The 20,318-nt window shown below is 43.0% G+C and overlaps 1 protein-coding gene across 1 annotated transcript; it reads left to right on the top strand.

Annotated features, from left to right (window-relative positions):
* The first annotated feature begins 6,351 nt into the window (after positions 1–6,351).
* Positions 6,352–20,318, top strand: tcea2 (transcription elongation factor A (SII), 2). The gene is made up of 10 exons (XM_080031656.1): positions 6,352–6,532; positions 9,974–10,036; positions 10,893–10,998; positions 11,837–11,918; positions 13,078–13,325; positions 13,973–14,031; positions 15,010–15,162; positions 16,233–16,379; positions 18,348–18,419; positions 20,152–20,318. The coding sequence occupies exons 1-10, from the start codon at positions 6,464–6,466 to the stop codon at positions 20,158–20,160; spliced, it is 1,008 nt and encodes a 335-aa protein (XP_079887782.1). The 5' UTR covers positions 6,352–6,463; the 3' UTR covers positions 20,161–20,318.

Raw genomic sequence — 20,318 nt, 5'->3', positions numbered from 1 at the left:
ACACACACACACACACACACACACACACACACACACACACACACACACACACACACACACACACACACACACACACACACACACACACACACACACACACACACACACACACACACACACACACACACACACACACACACACACACACACACACACACACACACACACACACCTCATTCTCTCTGTCCCAGGATTATGATGTCATCGCCACCGTGTTCCTGACTTCCTGTCTCCCGGCCGGGCCGCCTGGCTGGAATGTTGGCACACACACACACAACACACACACACAGGAGTACAGACACACACATCCATCCACCCACACGAGTACACACACACACACACACACACACACACACACACACATCCATCCACCCACACGAGTACACACACACACACAGGAGTACACACACACACACACGAGTACACACACACACACACAAGTACACATCCATCCATACACACACACACACACACAGGAGTACACACACACACACACACAGGAGTACACACACACTACAGGAGTACACACACACACACACACACACACGAGTACACACACACACACACACAACAGGAGTACACACACACACACACACACACACAGGAGTACACACACACACACATACAGGAGTACACACACACACACACACACACACACACACAGATGTTGAAATCATCACATACACTCAAGAATAAACTAATAAACGATCACATTATGACCAAAGCTTTCTGTAACGTGTCTGTTGAGCCGTGACTAGAGTTACATTAAAGGAAATCATGTTGTTTCTCCACAGAACTGTGAGACTGTTAAACGTTAGAACAAGACGCCACAACATTTAATACGTTCCAAAGCTGTAGAAGAAGAAGAAGTCTAAATACAATCCCTTGTTAAAGTGGATACGAGGAAGATTCAGTTTGTGTTGATTCTAGCGCCCCCTTTGGACTAAAGCAGTAGTGTTGTTTTTACCACACAAAATCAAAAAACTAAATGAAAAGTAGATTGAGAATTTTTAAAAAAAGTAACCCATCGATCCATACACAATCTTCCCGGAAGTAAGTACTCATCCGGGCATTTCTCGCCTACACAAACTTGTGTACTCAATCACAACATACTTAAATTGACATCAAAATTAGTATGAGTAGGATGTTAGTAGAGCTTTTAGTATGAGTATGACGTTAGCAGGGCTTTAGTATGAGTATGACGTTTGTTGGGCTTTTAGTATGAGTAGGACGTTAGTAGGGCTTTAGTATGAGTAGGACGTTAGTAGGGCTTTTAGTATGAGTAGGACGTTAGTAGGGCTTTTAGTATGAGTAGGACGTTAGTAGGGCTTTAGTATGAGTATGACGTTAGCAGGGCTTTTAGTATGGGTAGGACGTTAGTAGGGCTTTCAGTCACCATGTTACATACACAAGTTTCCCTACTACTTAAGCCAACAATCTATCAATTAGACTATTTGATATGAGAGAAAGAGGATGACCTGCAGTAAAGGTCCACGGGTCGGATTTGAACCCGCGACCACTGCAACGAAGGCCGAAGCCGATATGGTACACGCTCTATCCACTACACCACTGGAGCGCCCCTAGCAGCAGTGTTTTTACCACAAAAAATCTAAAAAGTAGATTGCACAGTTGGCTAAATCCTCATTCTTATTCAGTTGTTGGCAGATTGTAACTCTGCATGTCAAACCAATAAGCTCATATCACTTTGATTAGTGCTACAGTAATGACTGAATATGATACATACAGCCATGGAAAAAATCAAGAGACCACTCCAAATGTTCAGTGTCTCTCGTTTTACTATTTATAGGCATATGTTTGAGTAGAATGAACATTTTGGTTTTATACTATAAACTACTGACAACATTTCTACCAAATTCACAATAAAGATATTGTCATTTAAGAGCATTTTCAATAAGTAATGTAGAGATGAAGATTGAAGAAAAATCCAGACTGGTCTCTTAATTTTTTCCGTGGCTGTATATACATGTGGTCCCATTTTGTCCTAAATAAAGCCAATTCAGCTTCCAAACTGTTGCAGGCTTAACATTTGACTTCATCGTAATTTCATCTTCCTAATTATTAGAATACATAAACATACATTTATCTACCTTTCCCCGCAGAGTTCTACATATCCAGTTGGCTATTGGTGTGTGATAAATTGGCGAATATATCTTAATATACACACACACACACACACACACACACACACACACACACACACACACACACACACACACACACACACACACACACACACACACACACACACACACACACACACACACACACACACACACACACACACACACACACACACACACACACACACACACACACACACACACACACACACACGCTAAAAGTCCAAGGAAATGCCACATGGGGCTAAGCAAGGAAATCGAACGCAATTAAAAAATTACTCTTTACAGTTGACTCATTTACCATCAGGGCGGAAGAGGCCAGCCAACGCCACACAATGCCTGGCCGTGTGTGTGTGTGAGTGTGTGTGTGTGTGTGTGTGAGAGAGAGTTTGTGAGTGTGTGTGTGTGTCCTGTATGTATGTGTGTGTCCTGTATGCATGTGTGTGTGTGTGTGTGTGAGAGAGAGAGTTTGTGTGTGTGTGCGTGTGTCCTGTATGTGTGTGTGTGTGCGTGTGTGTGTCCTGTATGCGTGTGTGTGTCCTGTATGCGTTTGTGTGTGTGTGTGGCCTTGCTTTCCGACGGATATAAGAATGGCTCCATCCATACAACATAGTGGAAGTTTCCTGTGTGAGGTCATAAACTATTAGCAGCGACTCCATACATCTGGCTGAGTTCCAAATCTCATACTCTTTCTTTTTTCCATATTCTACATACTAGATCTGACCAAAAAAAGCAGATAGTTAGGATGCAGTATGCTACGATTGGGACATACAAAGACCATAGTCTCGTTTGATATACATACTTTGATGCAAAAGCCTTTTTTAAAGTAGCTCAAGCACAATCAATGGTGCTTCCTGAAGCCGAGGGTCAAAATGAACAAGCTACAGATCAGGTAGAGACATCCTTATTCAGATGGCCAATAACTGAAACTCCAAAGATCCATTTTAACCTTCGAGACTGAAGATTATTCCCACTTTACTTTAGTATTACCATGTAATCACCTGGTCAATGATCAAATTCCTTCGTGATTTTCTCTACTTATGACATCTATTGCAGCATGTCCGTCCTGGGAGAGGGATCCCTTACTCTGTCGACTCTCCCTGAGATTTCTTCATTTTTTTTTATTCCCGGTAAAGGGTTTTTACTGGGAGTTTTTTCTCAGCCGAGCTAAGGGTGTAAGGGCAGGGTGTCATATTGTATCATATTGTATCATATATCATATTGTATGGAATGTAAAGCCCACTGAGACAAATGTATTTGTGATTTTGGGCTATACAAATAAAACTGATTTGATTTTTGATTTGAAGACATTTCTGAGGGATTGTGGACATCCTAGTTTATTATCTAAAAAAGCTTGTTTAACAGAAATACACTAATGTTATATAGACATCATTTTTTTGCATTGCATTCTGGGCTATAACGTCCTCCCTCCTACATATTCAACATGTACATACTACATACTCAAATGTATTGGAAAAGCTGACTTTCTTTAACAGTGGTTCATTTTCTTGAATTTAAATATTGTTCCAGTGTAACATTTAAAAGTAGACCCACGGCTCAAAACTTCCACAATTGGTGGAAGTTGAAATTTCCATTACATTTCAATGAATTGACCATGAAGCGCTAGAAAAAATCATTCAGCCGATTGACTTTATCTGTGTGACACACACACACACACACACACACACACACACACACACACACACACACACACACACACACACACACACACACACACACACACACACACACACACACACACACACACACACACACACACACACACACACACACACACACACACACACACACACACACACACACACACACACACACACACACACACACACACACACACACACACACACACACACACACACACACACACACACACACACACACACAGCTGTTGGCAAAACAAATGTACTTACAATGCAGAGAGCAAGAGAGAGAGCGAGAGAGCAAGAGAGGGAGAGAGAGACACAGAGAGAGAGAAAGAAAGAAAGAACGAGAGAGAGACGTTTGACTAGCAGACACTGTTGGGAAAGTTTGTTTAAAAATGCAATCTGTTCTAGATTACATCGACAGTCGAGGACATTTCCATTTATTTTTGCTCCTCCATGACATTTATTAATTCCCTCTGTCTGTCTGTCTGTCTGTCTGTCTGTCTGTCTGTCAGCATGTCTGCCTGTCTGTCTGTCTGTGTCAGCATGTCTGTCTGTCTGTCTGTCTGTCTGTCTGTATTTTATATATTCATTTATATTTCTCTCTCAATGTCACAGATTAAATGGAAAAATATTGAAGCCACTGGATAGGAAAAAAATTAGGACGTTTTTTTTCAAATGTTAAATTTTTTCTAAATGTCGAGGACAAAGTTGTAATAAAATGTTGTGACTGAAGTTGAAGTGTCGAGAGTTAACTGATTAGTAGGTATTAAGTTATATTTTATCCACATTTTATTTTAATTGGCTCCCTTGTATAAAGGCAAGGTGAGGCAAATAATAATAATAATAATAATAATAATAATAATAATAATAATAATAATAATAATAATAATAATAATAATAATAATAATAATAATAATACATTTATTTTATATGGCGCCTTTCAGGGCACTCAAGGTCGCCTAACAAGCATAAAACAAGGTAAAAACACAATTAAAACAAGTTTAAAAAGCACAGAGCTTGCAGCAGATTTTCAGTCCATGAGTGAGTATGTATAAATGTATAAATAAAGCACAATTCAGACACAAGGCAACTCCAAGAGCTTCACATGTGGTCATACAAATACCTCAAGATTAGACAAAATAAAATATTGAAAATTGCATTTAAGATTTAATGATTTGATGAAGACAAACAGTTTCCAAATAAAACGTCTTATTTTCCACGATATGTTTGCCTTTTTTATTTTTTATAACACAATGAAATCACAATTATAATAAAATAGGCTATATATATTAAAAATTAAATAAAAAAGGGTGAATTTATCCTATATTGTCATCCGTTATGATAATCATGAATAAATACAACTTGTATTTGGTCTAAAACAGAGTAAAATGTACTTTATAATGTAGGCTACTGTCCTGCTCTGGCAACATCAATACATCATCACAGAATAACTGAACAACCCTGACATCTGGTGGACTGAAGCAGTAAGTGCACGCAGGTGTTATAATGGCTGCTACTGGGGAAAGGTCTTTTAGGGTCAATAATAATACGAGTGGAACATTACGTCATTACTGCAAAAAGAGCCAAAGCTTCACTCCGTTCTGAAGAAGAAATGACATTTAAGTTGTGCTGAAAAAAGTACTACAACATGTTGACGTTAAGTATGAGGTGTGGATCAGTTAATAGTGTGTGTGTGTGTGTGTGTGTGTGTGTGTGTGTGTCTGTGTGTGTGTGTGTGTGTGTGTGTGTGTGTGTGTGTGTGTGTTTGCTTTCCGACAGATATAAGAACAATTAATAAAGTTTCGAGTGCCGATTTTGTTTTTTATTTTAATTTTTTTTCATCAAATACACATGGCCTTTGCAGATTAAAGCGTGGGTGACCATATTACCATTAACTCTCTTCCTGGGACTCAGACCAACATTAAACTTGTTTTTTTTTCAATATTGATGACATCCATGGTGGTGTTTAATGTGAAAGAAAGAAAGAAAGACAGAAAGAAAGAAAGAAAGAAAGAAAGAAAGAAAGAAAGAAAGAAAGAAAGAAGCCCTTCACATACTCTTTCTTTTTAGTACACTACATACTAAAGTACAGAAGAGTTTTAGTGCCACAGGAGAGAGAAAAAAAAATCAGAGAAGGAAGATTTTTTTCTCATTATGTTGGGATATGTCAAGAATAAAAGATGAATACTCCAAAATGTTATCGGAGTTAGTGGGGCATTTATGTATTTTCTGCATACTACAATTGACTTGCATGTATTGGGACATCTTAAATATTTTTTTGGCATACTAAATAGTTGGGAAGTGTGGGTATTGGAACGCAGGGATGGATAGTCAGGTGTCTATCCAAACATGGCTACTGGACCGGTGAGTTTTATTAAAAAAAAAAAACTTTTTTTTTTTTTAAATCGCCCCATTGATGAATTTTTTGGACACCAACCCCAAAAAACTCCAGTTCCCAGAGTCCCACAGACACAGTGTCACATAACAACAAACGAGAGAGCGAGGCAGCAGCTGGGAGAGAGAGAAGGAGACAGAGGAGTGAAGAGAGAGAAAGAGAGAGAGAGTTACACACACTCATCTCTAGCGATCATTCAATGGAGGTTTTCACCGCGGGATAGGGAGGCGAACGGACGGACGGACAGAAATCGGCGCAAAATGGCTAAAAATCAAGAGGTGGAACGTCTGGCCAAAAAGCTGGATAAAATGGTGAACAAGAAGAACACGGTGAGTCCGAAAAACAAGCGCTGCATCCAGTGAACAACATGCGATCAGGTGATGGGCTACACGGCTAACCTTTAACTGCTGAGAGGGGGCATTTCTGGATGTGTGTGTGTGTGTGTGTGTGTGTGTGTGTGTGTGTGTGTGTGTGTGTGTGTGTGTGTGTGTGTGTGTGTGTGTGTGTGTGTGTGTGTGTGTGTGTGTGTGTGTGTGTGTGTGTGTGTGTGTGTGTGTGTGTGTGTGTGTGTGTGTGTGTGTGTGTGTGTGTGTGTGTGTGTGTGTGTGTGTGTAAACTCTACTCACCGCACCGTGGAAAAGGATTTGTTAATTTCTTTCTGCTTTTTAATCTCACTCTCTCTCAAACACACACGCGCGCACACAAACACACACACACACACACACACACACACACACGAGGATGTCGCTTCTTTTTTTGGCATTTTTTTTCGGAAAAAGTTTGTTGCCAATAAATCACGACAGCCATTGGTCAAACAGCCGCCAATTAAATGCGACGCACCTTGAATCAATAAGCAATCATCTCTTTTCCACTCACTGCAAGTGCGTGTGTGTGCGTGTGTGTGTGTGTGTGTGTGTGTGTGTGTGTGTGTGTGTGTGTGTGTGTGTGTGTGTGTGTGTGTGTGTGTGTGTGTGTGTGTGTGTGTGTGTGTGTGTGTGTGTGTGTGTGTGTGTGTGTGTGTGTGTGTGTGTGTGTGTGTGTGTGTGTGTGTGTGTATGTCGACAATTTTACTCAACAATAGCCAAGTACTAATAACACCAGCCCCAGAGTTTATTGAACGTTGGTTATATTAGGCCTATATTGAAAAATGTGTTAATTCATATTGTCTATTAGATTTTGTTTTTAACAACAAGCAAACAAATAAAAATATCTCTAAGCCCCGGAAAGCTTGTGTCACATTGTCACCGTCATGCATGTTGAATAATATAATTCAAATCAGTTTTATTTGTAAAGCCCAATATCACAAATAGACATTTGCCTCAATGGGCTTTACATTCCACACAGTATGACACCATCTATCTATCTATCCATCTATCCATCCATCCATCCCTCTGCCCTTACACCCTTAGCTCGGCTGAGAAAAAACTCCCAGTAAAAAACCCTTTACCGGGATTAAAAAATAAAATAAAATATAATAACCAGCAAGGGAACAGACATTTAAAAACGGGTCATTAAAAAAATAAAAATAAACATAGTCCATTCAATCTTTTAAAGGTGCTCCAAGGATCTTTCAGTTTGCGTTCATTCTTGCACCCCCTTTGGACAAAAGCGGTAGTGTTTTTACTACGCCAGCTGTTGTTCCTGGGTGAGCGTATACCCATGACAAAGGCATTAAGAAAAACTATATAAAAATAGCGTTGTTTTCACTGATGGTCTCGTTTGAGGTTACATGTCATTTATGATCATCAGAGGAACAATGAGACCGTTTCAGAAATATGTAAAATCAGTAAAAGTTCCTCGTAGCACCTTTTAATGTCAGCCTGGTGCCATCAGACCATCGTACTTCATTTCATTTGTACAGAAGGTCTGGAACTGCTCTATTTGGCAAACGTTCACTCACTTGGAGGCGGGTGTCTGTTGAAGTTTAAATGTATTGGATCTGCGCAGTGCCACTCTGGATCTGCCAACCAATCGCATCACGTTTGGTCGTGACGCATGTCATGAGCCGGCTTCTGACGGTGCGTTCCAGTTGGACAGGGAACTCGGAAATTTCCGACTTCACTACATATTGTAGTCTATGGATCTACCGGTACCTGGCAACAGTAACTTGTTAGAGCCTAACGTTTAGTTATTTGGATGAGAAAGGTTTTAGGCGTCCATACTTTTGCGAGCAGATGCACTGGAACACAGACGGGTCGGAACTCGGAACTACCAAGTCGGACATTTCCGAGTTCCGAGTATAAAGGAACGCAGCATTCAACTGAAACTGGAGCGCGACTTCGACGTCATCGTTCTCAGCCACTCGCTCTGTTTGCTGATTGGACACTCAGAAATCTGATTCGAGCAGGATCCCACTAATACGCCCCAGCCCCAGACTGACTACTGAAGGCAAAATGAAATTTGGGCGGAAGTAGGTAGGCGGGCGGAGCCAGGCTACTTTAATGTATGGGATCTTTGCTAAAGCAGTGTTATGAAGGATGTATTTAATATGTAAATGTGCTCCCATTTTCTCCAGACTAAATAGCTGTGCACCAGCTGCTCCAAACGGCATTATTTGGTTAATTAAACTGTTTGCACTGAATCAAATCTGTTCATTCAACGGACACACATTTGGCAGAGAAGAAAGAATGCATCGTCATTTAATTAAAGATCTAAACTGTGCCAGACTTATTCTGCAGACTAGGGCGACATCATCACATTTACTGGGCAAGAAAGTCAGCACGTTTACAAGCAGACTCATAATCGGGTAAATAAACGAATACGACTTCAACAGGCACATTAACGGACAAGCGAAGTCGGATAAGAATACCTAGATAACTCGTTCATAGTCGGCATTCTACCTGCATGTATATACAGGATCGCACATCTCATATCGGTTTTGCGTTCTGCGCTTGCTCGGTGACGCGGTCCGTTCGAGTGGCAACATTCGGTGTCTGGTTTAATCCAATCTAGTTGTCCCATGGAAACGCACTGAGTGATGTGAAATCAACATGGACATTGGCCTGGATACCCAGACCCACATCTAGAAGGATAGAGGGTCTTGCCACGATCAATAGACCTTCCCAATTCAAGGGGCGGCTCCTACTCGTGCATTTCAAATGCCACTGCACGCTGACAGTTGGATAGCACTACAACCAATCAGAGCAATGAACAAGGTGACGTATTAAGCCCCGTTCGTTTAGCGAACAGCTGGGTTAACTTGTCAATTAAACTTTTGCCGTGGTCGGTGGGAGAAAAACAGAACATTCCACGTACTTGCTAATGAAAGGTTTGAGTGCCGTCTTCCAAATCGTTAAGGGTTGAGGCCAAAGCAGTCTCAAACTCAAACAACATATCCGCAACCATCTTTGATGTTTACTATCACGGCTTCGACGGCGCATGCCCAGCACTGTCAGTTACGTCCGCCCCAGAGCCCCATACATAATGGTGCATCCACACCAAACGTGAACATTTGCGTTGCGCCGTGTGAAACGCGTGATAATCACCGCAGGAATATTTTCAAATCACGAGACTGAGCGGTAGAGGCGAATTTCGCGTGTCTGCGCCGCGCCAGGTGAATTTGCGTCTATTCGCGTCTCTACATTGACCATATCAGAGAGAACGATTTAATTGGCAGGTCCGAATTTTCCGACATATTTAATGAGCTTCAATGGATCGTGTCTAGACCAGCAGGCTGAGCAAATCTAAATTGGCCAGCGGCAGGTCTGGATTTCCAGGCTAAACGGATATTTCAGTGGGAATGAAAGATCTCGTCTCTGTTGTGTCTGTAGGATGGAGCTCTGGACCTTCTGAGGGAACTGAAGAACATCAAGATGTCTCTGGAGACTCTGCAGGTAACACACTGTTATTATTCTCTCTCTGTGTTTGTCTGTTTGTCTGTCTGTCTGTCTGTCTGTCTGGCTGTCTGTCTGTCACTGTTCTTCAGTAACATGGTGGTGATAAAGAAATTAAGAAATATTGTTCAAACTTTTCATACATTTTGTAATGTTAAGCGCTTTGAGTGCGGAAAAACACTAAATAAATCCAATCCATTATTATTATTCTCTCTCTGTCTCCCTGTATCTGTCTGTATGTCTGTCTCTCTTTCTCTGTCTGTCTGTCTGTCTCTCTTTCTCTGTCTCTCTGTATCTGTCTGTCTGTCTTTATGTCTGTCTCTGTCTGTCTGTCCTGCTCATCTTACATACACACCTATTTCTCTACCTGTATTTTGTAATACATAAGCACTTGAATTGTAAAAATGTAATTCATGTAAATAAAGTGTTTTGTGAAATATCTCTGTCTGTCTGTCTGTCTGTCTGTCTCTCTCTCTCCCTCACTCCCTCCCCCCCTGTCTCTCTCTCCCTCCCTCCCCCTCTTCCGCTCCCTCCCTCTCTCTCCCCCCGTCCCTCCCCCCTGTCTCTCTCTCCCTCTCTCTCCCTCCCCCCTGTCTCTCTCTCTCTCCCCCTTCCCCTCCCTCCCCCCTCTCTCTCTCTCTCCCTCTCTCTCTCCCTCCCCCCCTGTCTCCCTCTCTCTCTCTCCCCCTTCCCCTCCCTCCCCCTCTCTCTCTCCCCCTTCCCCTCTCTCTCCCTCCCTCCCTCCCTCCGTCTGTCTCTCTCCGTCTGTCTGTCTGTCTGTCTCTCTCTCTCCCCCCTCCCTCCCTCTCTCTCCCTCTCTCTCTCTCCCCCCGTCTCTCTCCCTCTCTCTCTCTAGTCGACCAGAGTTGGGATGTCTGTGAACGCCGTGAGGAAACACAGTTCAGATGAAGAGGTTCAAACTTTGGCCAAAGCTCTCATCAAGTCCTGGAAGAAACTGCTGGGTAGGTGTGTGTGTGTGTGTGTGTGTGTGTGTGTGTGTGTGTGTGTGTGTGTGTGTGTGTGTGTGTGTGTGTGTGTGTGTGTGTGTGTGTGTGGGTGTGGGGGGGGGTGTGTGTGTGTGTGTGTGTGTGTGGGGGGGGGGGGGGTGGGTGTAGGTGTGTGTGTTCTTGTACCTGTATCTTCGTGAGGACCCTTTTGAAAAGAGTTCAATGTACAAGTAAAGGAAGAAGGTGAATAGCCTAATAAATTATTGATTTATTAAATGGCGCGCCACCATGTTGCATTGCCATGTTACTACAGTAGCACAGAACGGACAAACTTAACGCCTTATGTGTTTTTATATATAGTGGGCGTCCTGGGGAAATGCACCTGTTGGAAGAAGAAGAAGTACTATAGAATAAATAACTAAATACATCTTCAGCTCATCACTTGATATTGTGGAAAGACTTGAGGCAGTGGTGGATGATGCCATCTTTTAGTAACTATAGCTTCTTGTCCTTGAAGGCCACCGTAGCTTCTGTAAATTGTCCCAAAGGGAAGGGGTTAGCAAGGGAGCGATGCAATCTAGAACTTCCACCACTAGATAACTCCAAAGTACTCCTATATTACAAACTATACCTATTGTAATGTAGATTAAAGAATAAATGCGTAACCGTGTGTGTGTGTTTGTGTGTGTGTGTGTGTGTGTGTGTGTGTGTGTGTGTGTGTGTGTGTGTGTGTGTGTGTGTGTGTGTGTGTGTGTGTGTGTGTGTGTGTGTGTGTGTGTGTGTGTGTGTGTGTGTGTGTGTGTGTGTGTGTGTGTGTGTGTGTGTGTGTGTGTGTGTGTGTGTGCGCGCGTAGACGGTTCGGAGGAGAAGAAGAAGGAAGGTTCTCCTGAGATGTCATCATCCTCCAAAGACTCTGGAACCAGCAGCGACAAAAGGTCTGAAACTCACTCACTCACTCACTCACTCACTCACTCACTCACTCACTCACTCACTCACTCACTCACTCACTCACTCACTCACTCACTCACTCACTCACTCACTCACTCACTCACTGACTCACTCACTCACTCACAGACTCACTCACTCACTCACTCACTCACTCACTCACTCACTCACTCACTCACTCACTCACTCACTGACTCACTCACTCACTCACAGACTCACTCACTCACTCACTCATTCACTCACTCACTCACTCACTCACTCACTCACTCACTCACTCACTCACTCACTCACTCACTCACTCACTCACTCACTCACTCACTCACTCACTCACTCACTCACTCACTCACTCACTCTCACACACACACACACACACACAGACTCAGGACTTACAAATACTCTGGAACCAGCAGCGAGAAAAGGTCTGTAAACACACACACGAGCCCTGCGTTCCAATACCCTTTTTTGTTCAATGAAAATAGAAAAACGACCCTCTCTTTGAGGTCTATGCAGGACAGTAGGTCCAAGCCAAAGTCTGAATGTCCACTCTACTGTATGCTCTCTCCCTCCCTCCCTCTCTCCCTCCCTCTCTATCTCTCTCCCTCTCTCTCTATCTCTCTCTCTCCCTCTCTCTCTCTATCTCTCTCCCTCTCTCTATCTCTCTCCCTCTCTCTCCCTCCCTCTCTCTCTCTCCCTCCCTCTCTCTCTCTCTCTCTCTCTCTCTCTCTATCTCTCTCCCTCTCTCTCTCTCTCTCCCTCTCTCTCTTATATGCCCCCTGCTCCAGGATGAGCATGTGGTGGTTGAAATACTGCTGCAGCTTTGCGTTGGTGAAGTTGACACACAGCTGCTCAAAGTTATTTTATTTTTTTAAGATATTTTTTTTTGGCATTTTTATGCTTTATTGATAGTGTAGAGACAGAGTTGAAATGGGGCAGAGAGGGGAGTGACATGCAGAGAACGACCGCGGGCTGGAATCGAACCCGGGTCCGCTGCTGGCCGAGGCCCATGGGGAGGGGGGGACGCCCTACCAACTGAGCTAAGGGCGCCCCCTGCTGCTCAAAGTTATTGAACTGTAGAAAAAAGAAGAATATTTTTGTAGTTAAAATCGGATTCAGAATACGTACTTACTTTTTTTCATCATTTCTCAACAGTAAGAAGTCAGAAGATTCCCCGATCGCTCCCACACCACCTGTGACCCCCACTACTCCCCATAATACCCCTCCTACTCCCCCTATTACCCCTATAAACCCTATCATCCCCCCTACACCCCCTACCCAAACCCCTACCCCGACCCCACCCCTCCCCCCTCTGGTCACCTCGTTCCCCCGCGCCCCCGTCACCACCGACAGCGTCAGGAACAAGTGTCGAGAGCTGCTAGTGGCCGCGCTGCAGACTGAGGGTGAGTTGGTGGGTGGGTGTGGTGTGTGTGTGTGTGTGTGTGTGGGGGGGGGGGGGGGGGGGGGGGGGAATGGTCATATCAGTGAATGAATGATTGAATGAAATATATAACGTTTAAAATTTGAGTCAGTGATTCTGGAAAATGCTTCAAGACAAAATCACTTTTTTGTCAAAATCAGTGAATATCTCCTCACTATCAACGGTTCTTACTGTGTGGGCTAAAACAAATCCAGTGTTAATACACAGCCTAGGCTCTGTAAACTGGTATGTAAACAAAGGGTATGTAAAAAATAAATAAAAAAGGCTTACTGTAACTAGCAGTGTGTGTGTGTGTGTGTGTGTGTGTGTGTGTGTGTGTGTGTGTGTGTGTGTGTGTGTGTGTGTGTGTGTGTGTGTGTGTGTGTGTGTGTGTGTGTGTGTGTGTGTGTGTGTGTGTGTGTGTGTGTGTCTGCAAGAAAATATAACATTTAAAGTGAGACATGGCAGCTATACATTTTTTTTTTTTTTACAATCACTGAGAATGTGTTAATTCGATACGATTTACGATTCTGGGTTCACAATGCTAGTGTGTGTGTGTGTGTGTGTGCGCGTGTGTGTGTGTGTGCGTGTGTGTGTGTGTGCGTGTGTGTGTGTGTGTGTGTGTTCCAGATGACCAGAAGCCCGTTGGAGTGGACTGTGAGAACCTTGCAGCACAGATTGAAGAAGATATCCTTTCACATCATTCACTCTTCACACCGTCACTTAGACAATACAGAATAATAGACGAACATATCTTCCTGACTAAATTTAAATATCCACTATTGGAGCGGGGTAGACCATTAACAATCCAAACAACACTGAGCAATCGCTGTTTCAAGTTTAAAAAATACTATTATTAAACTAAAGTGTTTAACAAAAAAAATAAAAATTCACTTCAAAGGTAAAAAATAATTAAAAAAAGTTATAATTTCAGCTCCTAATTTGCGTGAAACTTTCAAATAACTACAACAAACATTTTGCGGTCAAAAAAACGGTTCCGCTCGCTCCCCTGTCTCACTCCATTCTCTCACCCACAAAGTGATTTAATTCCCTGATTTAAAACAGTGTTCCTGTAATACCAGAGCTGACCTAAAGGGGGAGCCAGACATACAATACAAAAACCTACTGTAAATATCAAACTGTACCATATGTTTTTGTATTTGTGTGTGTTAGTGAGTGTGTCTTTGTGTGTCTGTGTGCGTGTGCATGTGTGTTCCTGTGTGTGTATGAGAGAGGATGAGAAAGTATGTGTGCGAGCCTGTGTGTGTGTGTGTGTTAGTGTGTGTGGCTTTGTAAGTGTAGTTGACTAGGTGTTTTTGTGAGAAAGTGAGAGTCTGTGTGTGTGTCTGTGTAGGTGACTAGGTGTGTGTGTGTGTGTAAGAGAAAGAGAGTGAGAAAGTGTGTGACATGTGTGCGCACGCCTGTGGGTCGGTGTGTGTATCCAATGCCAGTACACTTGGCCCGTGTGTGTGTGTGTATGTATGTGTGTGTGTGTGTCTGTGTAGGTGCCTAGGTGTGTGTGTAAGAGAGTGAGAAAGTGTGTGTCTGTGTGTGTGTGTCTGTGTAGGTGCCTAGGTGTGTGTGTAAGAGAGTGAGAAAGTGTATGTGTCTGTGTGTGTGTATCCAAAGCCAGTACCCTCGCCCCTTGACGGCCCGCGGCCCCACAGATCTTCCAGGAGCTGAAGCAGACGGACCTGAAGTATAAGAGTCGCCTGCGGAGCCGCATCTCCAACCTGAAGGACCAGAAGAACCCCGAGCTCAGACGCAACGTGCTCTGTGGGAACATCTCCGCTCAGCGCATCGCCTCCATGACCGCAGAGGTGTGTGTGGGGGGCAGGGGGGAGGTGTGTGTGTGGGGGGGGAGTGTGTGGCTGTGTTCCGAGAGCCCTACTAATGTCCTACTCATACTCATTTTGACATAAATTTGAGTATGATGGGTTAAGGCTAGAAGTGTCTGTGTGTGTGTGTGTTCCAATCCCCATACTCTCTACTAAAATACGTAGGATGTCCTGGGGGCGCCCTTAGCTCAGTTGGTAGGGCGTCCCCCCCCCATGGGCCTCGGCCAGCAGCGGACCCGGGTTCGATTCCAGCCCGCGGTCGTTCTCTGCATGTCACTCCCCTCTCTGCCCCATTTCAACTCTGTCTCTACACTATCAATAAAGCATAAAAAAAAAAAAAAAAAAAAAGATTTCGGATGTCCTGATTCTTGTGGCCAGATTTAGTACGGTTAGAAATGAGCACGAGCAGTATCCATGGGAACACTTGACAAGAGAATTGTCCGAGACATTTGACATTGTGAATTTGAAAATGTCTCATAGAAATGTAGAAATGGAGTTTTTTTTCATTCACTTTTTAATTTTAATTTTTTGTTTCGGAACATTTTCTTGTCACGTGTTCCCGTGGAGACGGCTCATGCCACTGTTCACGCATGTATCACAAATAGAAAAATTGTAGAACTTATCTGCTTTACTATTTAAAATTTAGATTACAATGTTGTGTGTGTGTCTGTGTGTGTACCTCCTCTGTCTCTCTGTGTGTGTGTGTGTGTGTGTGTGTGTCTGTGTGTACCTCCTCTGTCTCTCTGTGTGTGTGTGTGTGTGTGTGTGTGTCTGTGTGTGTACCTCCTCTGTCTGTGTGTGTGTGTGTGTGTGTGTGTGTGTACCTCCTCTGTCTCTGTGTGTGTGTGTGTGTCTGTGTGTGTACCTCCTCTGTGTGTGTGTGTGTGTGTGTGTGTGTGTGTGTGTGTGTGTGTGTGTACCTCCTCTGTCTGTGTGTGTGCGTGTGTGTGTGTGTGTGTGTGTGTGTGTGTGTGTGTGTGTGTGTGTGTGTGTGTGTGTGTGTACCTCCTCTGTCTGTGTGTGTGTGTGTGTGTGTGTGTGTGTGAGAACAGGAGATGGCGAGTCCGCAGCTGAAGCAGATGCGCGAGGCTTTGACCAAAGAGTCGATCAGAGAACACCAGCTGTCCAAGGAGGGAGGCACAGAGACAGACATGTTCATATGCAGCAAGTGCAAAGGGAAGAGCTGCATGTACACACAGGTAACACACACAGGTTACACAGACAGACAGACAGACACAGACAGACAGACACACAGGTAACACTGACAGACAGACAGACTGACAGACACACAGACACACAGGTAACACTGACAGACAGACAGACTGACAGACAGACAGGAGGCAGACAGACAGACAGACAGACAGACAGACAGACAGGTAACACAGACAGACAGACAGGTAACACAGACAGACAGACAGGTAACTCACTGACAGACAGACAGACAGGTAACTCACAGACAGACACACAGGTAACACTGACAGACAGACAGACAGACACACACACACACACACACACACACAGGTAACACTGACAGACAGACAGACAGACAGACACACACACACACACACACAGGTAACACTGACAGACAGATAGATAGATAGATAGATAGATAGATAGATAGATAGATAGATAGATAGACAGATAGATAGATAGATAGATAGATAGATAGACAGATAGATAGACAGACAGACAGACAGACAGATATACACACAGACAGACAGACAGGAGGGAGGCACGGAGACAGACATGTTCATATGCAGCAAGTGCAAAGGGAAGAGCTGCATGTACACACAGGTAAAGGCTACTCTATGCTCCAATCCTGTGCGTAAATAGAGACGTACGTTTACAACGTTATATCCGTCACTGCCCTCATACTTCCATGCGTCCTTTATGTTGGAATGGACATTAAGCAAATCAACCATTAGTGGGCAGCAGCGCCGCTCAGAGTAAAAAGTTACTCAAATAGGAAGAAGAAGAGTCAAACAGTGAATTAACTGGAATACATATTTTATAATAGGTCCATGGAAGAAACAGCTTTAGCGATATACTACCGTAGCAATGGAAGAGGTTAAACTGGAGGCTGTATTATAGACAGCGGGGGTCTGAGGACATCAATCACGACATGTCAAACAAACTAGTCTCGCACGGACCTCCGGTACTTCTCTATTGCTGCCGTCAGCCTGCCGTCTAGCTGACACCCTCCCGTCTAGCTGACATTCTTCCCCGTGCGATCCCCGCTCATGCTGCTCTGTTGTAGTTGTCTGTCCCTGTGCCCCGGCCGTGTAACTTCATAGATATACAAATGTGTATATAATTTTGTACCAACTCACACAAACCTCTCCTCAAAAGTTAAGACATTTTCTAAAGTATTATGTCTTTCGTTTGTGTTTGTAAACAAATGTACAGTAAGTGAAAGTGAACTGTTGGCTGTGCGCCCCCCGTGATCTTCGGTGATACTGCTCCGTTCTGTCCGTTTGGTACGCATCCGCAAGCTTGCAGGATACGTGCAGAAATACGCACGTAATGTACGCAGAGTACGGACAGAAGGCTTCGTCTGTATCCGTATGCGTATCTAACGTAGAGCATAAATGAGGCTCTTGACTGACAGACATACAGACACAGTGGAGGTACGCACACACACACACAGACACACACACACACACACACACACACACACACACACACAGGGAGGGAGGCACAGAGACAGACATGTTCATATGCAGCAAGTGCAAAGGGAAGAGCTGCATGTACACACAGGTAACACACACACACGTAACACAGGCATTGACACAAGCACGCACGTACTCACACACACTCACGTAACACGCAGACAGGTAACACACACACACACTCACTCACACACTCACTCACACACACACACAGGGTCTTAGAAGTAGAATCTACAACTGAAACATTTCTTGGGATTTAGCTTGAGCTCCGATACAACAGTGTGGTAGCATTAATAAAAAAAGCTTTTTGGTCGTTTTGATTAAATGTTTACTGTTTAAACGTTTGTGTGTGTGTGTGTCTGTGTGTGTACCTCCTGTGTGTGTTTGTTTGCGTGTGTTTGTACCTCCTGTGTGTGTGTGTGTGTGTGTGTGTGTGTGTGTGTGTGTGTGTGTGTGTGTGTGTTTGTACCTCCTCTGTGTGTGTGTGTGTGTGTTTAGGTGCAGATCCGCAGTGCTGATGAGCCCATGACGACCTTTGTGCTGTGTAACGGCTGCGGCAACCGATGGAAGGTAAAGGAATTATTATTAACATGAAATTATTAATAAATGCTTAAACCTGCAGTGTGTAGAATTTTGGGTTTTATTTCCTAGCAAATTTTGTAGAAAGTAATTATAATATCCATAAGTACATTTAATTTAGTGCATATTTTAATTATTTATTTTTCCCTTAGAAAGGGTCTCATATATCTCCATATTTCTGCATATTTTGGACCAAGGCCTTGTGCCGCCATCTTGAAAGTGTCATAGTTGGAATGTCATCAGGTGCATTGTTTAACATTTAGAATTGTTCTTGTCCTTGAAGGCCACTGTAGCTTCTGTTATTATTCGAAAGGGTTGGGGTTACCCAGGGAGCGTTGCATTCTAGAACTTTGTAGAACTTTCTTGATGATGTCATATTACACACTGCACCTTTAAAATGTTTGACCTGGCCAAGAAAGCAGCACTATGATATGATATATACAAATAACAGAGTCACAAACCCCACATTTAGCCTTCAATTAACACATACATTACATGATCAAAGTCAACAGTACAAGTAGGATTAACCTGAATGTCAGTAACAGATTATCACCACAAGATGGCAGCAGAGACTTGGCTACTTCTCTTAATGTTCACTCAGAGATATTTCCGTTTAACTCTATGTTCTTGCTTATCTAGTTTAGTTTATTCTTTTATGGCCATTTTTCAACTTATAGACAACTAGGCTTAAAGGTGCAGTGTGTAAGATGACATCATCAAGAAAGTTCTACAAAGTTCTAGAATGCATCACTCCCTGGGTAACCCCAACCCTTTCGAATAATAACAGAAGCTACAGTGGCCTTCAAGGACGAGAACAATTCTACATTTTAAACAATGCACCTGATGACATTCCAACTATGACACTTTCAAGATGGCGGCACTAGGCCTTGGTCCAAAATATGCAGAATATGGACATATATGAGACCCTTTCTAAGGGGAAAAAAAATTATTCAAAAATTTTTTTTCAGCTATTATGAACTAAATTAAATGTACTTATGGATATTATAATTACTTTCTACAAAATTTGCTAGGAAATAAAACCCAAAATTCTACACACTGCAGCTTTAATCGAGACTTAGATCAACATACTATACATAATAAGTATATGCTTATTTAGTATTGGCAATAAAAGATGAACAAGAAACAAAATGGGACAGAAAAGGTGTATTGGCTAAAAGCTTTAACATTTTAAAGGTGGAGTCAGTGATTCTGAAGAACACTTTTCGCCAAAATCCGCTACCTGTCCGTACTGTGTGTGTGTGTGCTGAAAAGTTTAACAAATCCAGTGTTAATACACAGCCTAGGCTCTGTAAACGGGCATGTTGCTAATTTATGTTGGGCCACCTTTGTTTACATTGTTTACACCCTTTGTTTAAATACCAATTTACAGAGCCTAGGCTGTGTATTAACCTTGGATTTTTCAGCACACACACACACACACACACACACACACACACACACACACACACACACACACACACACACACACACACACACACACACACACACACACACACACACACAGAGTACGGACAGGTAGCGGATCATGAGGAGATATTCACGGATTTTGACAAGTGATTTTGACAACAAGCAATTCTCCAGAAATCACTGACTGCACCTTTTAAAAAAAATTCAGCATAGCTCTAATTGTAAATGTATACATTTTGATGTCTTTAATAACAATATGTAATAAATAACGATATTTTCTTTCTCTTTCGTGCAGTTCTGCTGAAGAAGACCTGTGTGTGTGTGTGTGTGTGTGTGTGTGTGTGTGTGTGTGTGTGTGTGTGTGTGTGTGTGTGTGTGTGTGTGTGTGTGTGTGTGTGTGTGTGTGTGTGTGTGTGTGTGTATAATATTCTTCATGATGCAAGCTGACTAAAGTGAATTGAA

Source organism: Ammodytes marinus, assembly GCF_949987685.1.
Source record: "Ammodytes marinus genome assembly, chromosome: 7".
Taxonomy (NCBI): Eukaryota; Metazoa; Chordata; class Actinopteri; order Uranoscopiformes; family Ammodytidae; genus Ammodytes; species Ammodytes marinus.
Note: the sequence above shows the minus strand (reverse complement) of the source record. Positions and strands in the feature narration are given on the sequence as shown.

Excerpts from the sequence above, each read along its gene's own strand:
- tcea2 (XM_080031656.1), top strand. The coding sequence starts at position 6,464 with ATGGCTAAAAATCAAGAGGTGGAACGTCTGGCCAAAAAGCTGGATAAA. Across the intron at positions 10,037-10,892 it reads TGTCTCTGGAGACTCTGCAG|TCGACCAGAGTTGGGATGTC; the intron begins GTAACACACTGT and ends CTCTCTCTCTAG. Across the intron at positions 14,032-15,009 it reads CAGCACAGATTGAAGAAGAT|ATCTTCCAGGAGCTGAAGCA; the intron begins ATCCTTTCACAT and ends GCGGCCCCACAG.